We start from the raw sequence: 8,823 nt of genomic DNA, 5'->3' as shown, positions 1-8,823 counted from the left end.
TTTAAAAGTACGGTGTGGATGTGACCTATGTCCGAGCCCTGTTTGGCCCTGAATTTCATGTGCCCATGGAGGAAATTCCCCTGATCTCTCTTGCACCCAACCTTCTTTTTGTGACCCTGAGTCAGGATTTCTGATAGGGCTGCTGATCTTTGGAGAAAGTGCCCAACACTGGGAAGTTAAAGAGGTGGAGCTTTCCTGGCTGCTAGAAACAGTGCTTAGGGAAGCTTCGCCTGTTGAATTTCAGCCATCCCACCGTTGTTCAAGCCCTTATGAGAGAAACAAAACAAGGCAGCAATACTCTCCACCCCAAACTGCCCCTGCAGCAGGATGAAGCTTCAGGTGATGGAGTGGAGATCATTGAAGACAGGAATCTTAGTCTGAGTAGTGAAGGGATTACTTTTTTAAAATGTGGGCCCATGGATGAGAGATGAATATTCGGTTTCAAAATGCCTCGGGCCAGCTCTGCTCCACAGCCTCCTTCCTTCCCTGCTTTACTTTCTTCAGGAGACTTGGAGAATTCTAACAAAACATATTAAAATGTCAAGCAAAATAAAATAAGTAGAACCACCTACATCTGGGAGGAAATCAGCCCCAAGGAAGAAAGAACTTGTTGGCCTTCCAAAAATCCCAGGCATTGGCTCATCCCCTGCATTCAGTTATCACAGGGCAAGGAGGACCAAGGGGGAAGAACAAGGAATTTATCTGCTCTGCAGGATTGCCAAGCAGGCATGAACTCACAATTCAACAGGTGCAGGGTTTTTATCCCCAGCATGGAGAAACAATGAATTTCTGAGTATTGTAAAAGGCACGGGAAGGACTCACTCTAGCCGGCCCTTGATGCTGTCAACCACACCCTTCCTTGACTTTGTTTTGCACCCTCTTGGAGGTGTTTTTGCTTGGTTGGGGTGCATCTTCAAACTCTGATAATGTCCTTTGCTTCCCTAGATGGAGGATAGAGGGTGTGTTGGTGTGCATGTGGAGAAACTTGCCTACCATAAAAAAGGTAAAATTGGCATCCATTGCTCTGCTCATTTTTTGCCCCTTCCCCCTCTCCAAGGTTGCCCAGAAGGGAATCAGAGAATCATAGAACTGTAGAGCTGGAAGGGGCCCTGGGGATCATCATACAGCCGCCTGTAATGCAGGAATATGCAGCTGTCCTATATGGGGTTTGAACCTGAAACCTTGGCATTATCAGCACCATGCTCTAACTTTCTAGGAATGTGGCCCTTAAGCTGAAATGGGCCTGTCAGTGGCTTCCGACTGCATGGCTATTTGCAGCCTCCTGATTGCCTATTACAGGTATGAATGAATGAATGAATGAATGGTTTGTGAAGGTCACAGAACAATGAAGCGACTCTTTATTGCTTGATAGACTCTCCCCTGCCCCATGAACAGCCACACCCAGAACAATGACACATACAGAAAGTGGGGGCTCCTCTGCCTCTGGGTAACAATGCTTCTTCAGCAGTGCAGTTCCTTTACCTATCTATTCAGAAAGGGCTGCGCTTCTCCTTCCTACCCAAAAACAGCCAGCATGAACATCACTAAGCTGAAAATGTTGAAACCATGGAGGCACCCAACTTCTTGCTTCGGGAGCTCTCTCGTTCTGTGTGCTCCGTTAACTATGAAATCCCTAATTTGGGTGCCTTGCCTTTTTCCCCAGGCTGCACACCTGGGCGGTGGTGGCGGCCAGCTCTCAGAGAGCTGCTGTCCACCTGCGGGTGGCTCTGTGCCCATCTCTGCAATAGCACCCACTGTGTTCATGTGTCCAAATGATGAACTGGCACAGATTCATTGGAGGGGATCCAAAATTGTAGGGTTTGTAGTTAAGGAAGCTCAGTGGCATCACACATCTGGTGCCTGGGTGGGAGACCTGTGTCTTGGCTGGCAACTTAAGGTGAAAGGGTTTTTCATCTGCAAAGCAGATTCCATTATTCATCTGAAAATGCCCTCTGTCTGAGGACCCTCATGCACTTGGCTGAGGTTCCTTGACCAGTGTGTATGTGTGTCTCAGTAAGTCTTGTGAGTAGTGCAGTTGCCTAACACCCAGGCTGTTAAAGTTCCCTGTGGCTTATATCTACCTAGGCTATTATAATACAATAATTGCTGCCAGTGCCTAGGACCTAATTATAATTTCTCCATTGCTGCTTCATTTCTACCTACCTAGTCTAGCATAAGAATCCCCTCACTGATGCCTAGTTGGTGAGTACAGTATATAATTCATTTCTTAAATATACTTTGGAACTTTGAAGGAGGCTAGCACACAAACACCAGGACCCACCTGCCTGGAAATTTACAGGGTTCACCCCTTTTTGTGGACCTACTATGTCTCCAGCTTTCATGCACCTGTGTGGAAAAAAACAGAAAGTTATGGCCAGTTTAATTTTGAATTTTTTTTAATAAATAAAAATAAAAATGTAAAGTTTAAATGTGGCTATCACAGGGCCCCTTGATCTGCCTCTCTGAAATTTAGCAGGGTTAATCCCCTCTTGTGGGGGCTACTGCACCTGCAGATTTCATGTGGAAAAGAAAACCCTATAAACTTATGGCTGTTTCGGTTTCCCCATGCAAGTCAATGGGAAGACTGGAGCTCTGGTTTCCCAAATATTGGTTTGGATATGAGGTCTGAGGCGAGACCCTCCCAAAATGAACCCAAGGGAACAGGGGCTGAGTCAAGGTGCGAAGGTGGGGGTGGCCTCATACAGCCACACCATTGAGCTCATATTGGGACTCTTGAGATAAATTGCCTATAGGATTGCAGCCTTGTATGATCCAATGTGCATCTTTGCAAGTGCAAGACTGAAACATGTTTTTATTGGTAATCAGTGCCTATTGGTGGTTTATAAAACAGTTGTCTGAATTCTGCTTGTCTGGCTACTTGGTCATGAGTAGGAAGAATATGCTCTGCAGGATCTCAGAGGTACTCTCGCCTCCAGAGGCTGGACTACGCCTTGCATCCCGGAGAGAACTTATTCGGGTGCTGCTGGTGGGGTGTAATAGAGATTTTGAGCTTCAGAGCACCGCGCCGGCTTAAAAGACAACGACTGGAAACTTGCCTCGATAAGGGCAGCACTTCAGCTCTCAAGCACCTAAAGCCTTCCTCAGGAACAGCGTGCCTCTGAGCATGGGCAGAGCTCTTTCATCCTTCGCCGCGGCAGCCACCGTTTATTCGTTAGTGTTGGGACAGTTTCGAGGTCAAAATTGCGCTTGTCATGCAGCGTCGAGTGCCAGCGGTTCCTCTTACGGGTGGGTGAGTAAGTGAAGGAGGAGGAGGAGGAGAGAGAGATCACAAACCTTTACCAAGTTTCCACGTGCTTGAACCCCAGCGAGCCACACCTCCCCACCCTACAGAAACCCAAGAAGCTGCCTTCTACCGAGTCAAGCCGTTGCTCCACCTAGCTCAGCGTTGCCCACACGGATCGGCAGCGGCTCTCCAAGCTTGCAGGAGGCAGGGGACACCCCCAGACCCGCTGGGCGATGCCCGGGGCCGGGGGGGGGGCACTAAAGGCGGCACCTTCTGCGCGCGAGGCAGGCGCGTTTTCGCTGCGCTACGGCCCTTCGGCGCGCCTTCCTTGCGCTGCTTCGGCGCTCAGGTTCCCTCCCTCCCCCTTCCCTCCGCCGTTGTTCCCTCCCCGGGGAGCCCCCGCCCTGCCCTGCCCCGTGACGAAGCACCAGAGACCGGCCCGCCGGCTACTTGCCCAGTTCCTCCGGCGCTCTCTGGGGCTGCCTCCACTCTCCACCCTCTTCCTTGGCCGGATCGCTGCCTCCGGCTCCGCGCGCTTGGAGAACTTCGCCGCGCGCTCTTTCTCCTTCTGGCCTCCTTCCTTCCATTTATTTATATATATTTTTTGAAACCCACGCTCTTCACTTTCTCTTTCTTCTCCGGACCTTCCAGCTCGCCTTCCTTCTCGTCCTCGCTTTCCCTACGCGTCGCTCGTGCTTTGCTTTCTTTTTTTGTTTCTTCCACCCTCTTCCTTTCCCGGCCACCCCGGAGCGCCAGCAGGTGCCACCGCCCCATAATACCCCTACCGCCCCCCTCTTTCGCCCTGGCTGCCTGCTGGCTGCTCAAGAGGCAGGGATGGGGGGCTGCCCAGGGGGTCTTCAGCCCCTGCCTCCCAACCTCGGCGGCCAAGCGCTCGTCCGTCCCTGGCAGCGCGCAAGAGATGCAGAGCAAGGAAGACCCGGCGGAGACCACGGTGCTGCCCATCCCTGGAGAGCCCGGCGACAACCTGCGGCGCCTCCGAGGCAGGAAAGTTTTGCTGGGGGAAGAGAAGAAGCTGGCTGGGTGGGCGCTGGGCATAGCCCTGCTCGGCATCTTCTTGATGATTTTGCACACCGAACTGGCTTGGTTTGGACGCTGTCAGGTAAGTCACCTTAACGCTCGACTCTTAACAGCCCTCACCAACCAAATGTTCTCTGTCCTGATGTTTTGGACTGATGGGGATTGTGGTCCAAAACATCTGAAAGGCGCCAGGGTTAGCAAAGGTGTTTTAATAGCAGGTGTTTTTCCCAGATCCGTTCCCATTTGGGGGACTTTTTAAAGTTTTGCCTCATGCAGAGAAGATACAGAAGGAGTGCAGAAGGAAACTTCTCTTAAAATCGGGTCAGCTGGGGGAGATTCAGGGTCTTTGCTCTCTCTATACATCAGGGATGGTGTCCGTGGTGTCCCAACAGATGTTATGGGACTCCAGTCAAGCAAGGCTAATGGTCAGGGAGGGTGGGAACTCTCCATCCCTAATGAGACACCCATGAATCTGCTGCTGCTGCTGCTTTTCCACCCGACGAAGAATTCTGTGGAATTCAAAAGCTGGCATGCACTCTCATCAACCACAAGTCCCTCCGTTGACATGCACAACCTATAATTGGAGAGTCGTTGTGGTGCACTGACTGCTTGGTCTTGGATGGGCTGGGTGGGAAGAGTCTTTTTAAAAACCCAACTCTGCAATAAAGTTCACTGGGTGACTTTGGTCTTAAGTAGCCTGCAAAGAGACTGAGTTCTTTGGGAGAAAGGCAAGATTGAAATCGTGACGTTTCCTTGCCCATACCCCTTTGCATCTGCACCAAACACTCAAAATAGGTATCAAAAGGAAATGGAGGCAATTTGCCATTTCCTAAACCAAAGTTTAGGACGTTGTGAGCTGGGAATGCATCCTTCTATATTTTCTTTTTCCGTTGCCCAGTGCAATATCGCATTGCAACAAAACAATAGCCTCAGAACAATAAACATGCGTGGCTTTCAGTCATGACCCTGCCTGCTCCTCAAGAGCGCCCTGCCACCCCTCACCCCCCCCCCGCCCCGGTGATAAAAGTGGGAGTTAATTAACATACAGGTGAAACTAGTCCTATTAAATTAACCTGCGGGACTCATTGCCACCCAGTGTTGTGACGGCCACCAGCACACACGGTGGCTTCAAGAATTGCTTCAGGGAAATCCTGCACACATCTGTCCCACTGAACTCCAGCTCCCATCATCTCAGACAACTGGCAGTGCTGGCTGGGGTTTGTGTGATGTATGTTGTGGTCCAACAACACCTAGAAGGTCCCCGGGTTCTCTATCCCCTTCCTTAAGACCTACTCAAAGTAGGTGCCTGCCTGGATTCTGCCTCGGAGGTGGCCGTACCACGAGGGAAGGTGAGGCAGCGGCCTCTGGTGGTTGAGGGAGCGGAAAGCAGGTGGACCCAATCTGCAGGGCATCATTCACAGAGAAGGTTTTTTTTTTAAAAAAAAAAATACCTCGATTTCTTAGAAGTCCTTTTGCAGGAGCCCCGTTGAAGTGAATGAGAACTGAGGGGCAGAGATGATGTGGGGAATTTATTAACAGCATCTTGCTTTTATTTTTTTAAAAATGCTAATAATAGCCAAAGGTATTAATCAGGACCGTGTGTGTGTGTGTGTGTGTGTGTGTGTGTGTGCTTAACCCTTTCATTCCATGCCAGTTTCCCAATTAAATCAACCTTCCAGCTGCTGTTTAGCCCAGCTGTTTTGCTAGTACCACTGTGCTTCCTTCCATGGGGCAGATAGAAGATTGGTGCAGAATTTAACCAGAAAAATAGTGAAATCGCCCACCTCTCAGTCCTCCCCCTCATAAGTCCTGCAGCTTTTCTTAACATTTGCAAAAGAGAGAGAGAGAGAGAGAGAGCAAGAGAGAGAGATCCTGTTTAGGGATTTCCTGCATCACTTCTGGATTGGTCCTGGAATGAACAGCCGCTCATTCCAATGCAGCTCATGCAAAAGAACATCCCAGCAGCTTCCTTCCTTCTCCTGTTTAATTTGTGTGTCTCAGCTGGGAAGGGATTGCACTTGGACTTTCCTGCCTCAAAAGCACAAGTGGGTTCCCGTTTGTGTCTAACCTGTGATATCTGACGCTATGCACTCGATATGTGAGGACACTTCTGAGTCCTCCAAACCGTGGCTGTTTTGGGGATGGGGTTCTATGGGTGTGACTTACAGCAGGCTGTGTGTTACAGCCACAGAAAAGCCAGAGGTTTCTGAGCGCCCAAAACATACCTCTTCACTCCTACGAGTAAGAGGCATTGTCCCAGTTTGAGGATGCATTCCAGCCAAGCGAAAGAGCACAGAACAGGCCCAGCGAGGACAATGGCTTGGAGAGGTGGCCTGTCCAGAGGGCAGAATCCTGAGGGCCAGATTGATAAGCTTGGAGTGCCACCTTTGACTTCATGGGAGGAGGTGAACTGGAGGTTCCCCACCCCAGATCTCCCTGATTAGGGAAGCACAAAGAAAAAACACCCTTGGGAAAAGAAGACCCTCCATATTCACTGATTTGCGTACCTCTGTGTTGGAGGACGAAAGAGCCCACTGTTTGTGTCCACAGACAAGTCCATGTGTGTCTGCAGTAACATTTTATTTTTTTAAAAGACACCTCTACATCTTACCAGAAGACAAAACAGTGATGGTGCTTTAAACAAGGAGATGTAGTGGAAGGGAGAGCCAGCGTGGTGTAGTGGTTAGAGTGTTGCGAGGATAGAATGGGGAGCAAGAGAACCTTGAGCAACTTGGGGACTTTTTATTTATTTTATCTATTTTCACGTTTATATCCCACTTTTTCTCCAAGGAGCTCAAGTTGGTGTTGACACTTGTCCCCCTCCCCACAACAACCCTGTGAGGTAGTTACAGGTAGGTAGCCATGTTGGTCTGCCATAGTCAAAACAAAATTAAAAAATTCCTTCCCGTAGCACCTTAGAGACCAACTAAGTTTGTTATTGGTATGAGCTTTCGTATCTGAAGAAGTGTGCATGCACATGAAAGCTCACACCAATAACAAACTTAGTTGGTCTCCTGTGAGGAAGGTTAGGCTGAGAGGCAGTGACTGGTCCCAAGGTCACCCAGTGGGATTCCTGGCTGAGTGGGGATTTGAACCCTGGTCTCCCAGATCCTAGATCTGACACTCTCATCACTACGCCACACTGGCTCAGACTGGCTACACCACAACCAAGAGAACAGAGTTTCTCCTTGGGTAAGTTGTGCTGGTGGATCTAGGTGTGGAGCTTGCAAACTATCCTCATCACACTGCATAGCATAGCTCTCTGGTCTGAGTCATCTTGGCTCTGACTACATCAAGCACTTCCCTTGCCCTGCAGGCAGCTCTTAACTGTAGATTCCCCCCCCCCCCCTTGATAACAAAAGGGCTGTAAGCTTTCTTCAAAAGTGAGGCTTACGCTGGTGTTTGTATTACCGCACATTTGTAATGCAAATGAAAAGTCTACATGGCTAGAGCCAGCCTCATCTGCTTGTCTGCTTCAGGAAGCCAAAGACAGCCAGACAGTGATGGCTGATGATAATAGGCCACTGACTTTAAGCGCTCAGTTAATGCAGTTTAGGAAGTTCTGTGCATGCTGGAAAGCAGGACTTCTGAAATAAGAGATTGTGAAACTGGAAGAAAATGGTGCGGTGTGTCTTTGCAGGACATTAAGGTCAAGGTAAAGGGACCCCTGACCGTTAGGTCCAGTTGCAGACGACTCTGGGGTTGCGGCGCTCATCTCGCTTTATTGGCCGAGGGAGCAGGCGTACAGCTTCCAGGTCATGTGGCCAGCATGACTAAGCCGCTTTTGGAGAACCAGAGCAGCGCACGGAAACGCTGTTTACCTTCCCACCGGAGCGGTACCTATTTATCTGCTTGCACTTTTTGGTGTGCTTTCAAACTGCTAGTTTGGCAGGAGCAGGGACTGAGCAACGGGAGCTCATCCTGTCATGGGGATTCGAACTGCTGACCTTCTGATCGGCAAGCCCTAGGCTCTGTGGTTTAGACCACAGCGCCACCCCTGCCCCATTTGCAGGGCACTCATTTGCAGCGAGATGAGTGCCGCAACCCCAGGGTCGTCCGTGACACACCGCATCGTTTTCTTCCAGTTTCACAATCTCTTTCTTATTTCAGAAGTCTTGTTTTTCAGCATGCACAGAACTTCCTAAACTGCATTAACTGAGCGCTTAAAGCAATGCTTTTACTGGAATATTCCAACATGGTTCCTGCCAGCTGATTTGGAGATGAGAGCTGTGGTCCAAGACAGATGGGGGTATCAAGGTTGCCAAAGGCTGGAATAATGTTGTTGTTGGCATCATGGGTGTAGCCAAGGGGGGCAGGGGTGGACAGCTGGCTCCCCAATCAATAAAAATCAGTACAAATCTGAGGATCTCCCCACCCCAAAACAAAAGCCTGCTCCCCTAACAAAAATCCTGGCTATGTCCATGGTTGGCACCCATCTTTCTCAAAAGACAATGGAGTGTGTCTCTGGGGGGTGAAATCAAACTGCTGCGACCCTTCCCACAAAACCAGCAGCCAAACATAGAAGCTAATCTCCTCTTAAG

At 49.8% G+C, this 8,823-nt stretch overlaps 1 protein-coding gene across 1 annotated transcript in view; it reads left to right on the top strand.

Annotated features, from left to right (window-relative positions):
* The first annotated feature begins 3,692 nt into the window (after nucleotides 1-3,692).
* KCNN4 (potassium calcium-activated channel subfamily N member 4) overlaps nucleotides 3,693-8,823 on the top strand; it is a 48,187-nt gene continuing 43,056 nt past the window's right edge. The window contains exon 1 of the mRNA XM_079986176.1: nucleotides 3,693-4,364. Coding sequence (XP_079842302.1) covers nucleotides 4,164-4,364 — 201 coding nt within the window. The 5' untranslated portion in view covers nucleotides 3,693-4,163. The remainder of the gene's footprint in view (nucleotides 4,365-8,823) is intronic.

Source organism: Podarcis cretensis (assembly GCF_951804945.1).
Source record: "Podarcis cretensis genome assembly, chromosome: 8".
In the NCBI taxonomy this organism is placed as follows: Eukaryota; Metazoa; Chordata; class Lepidosauria; order Squamata; family Lacertidae; genus Podarcis; species Podarcis cretensis.
Note: the sequence above shows the minus strand (reverse complement) of the source record. Positions and strands in the feature narration are given on the sequence as shown.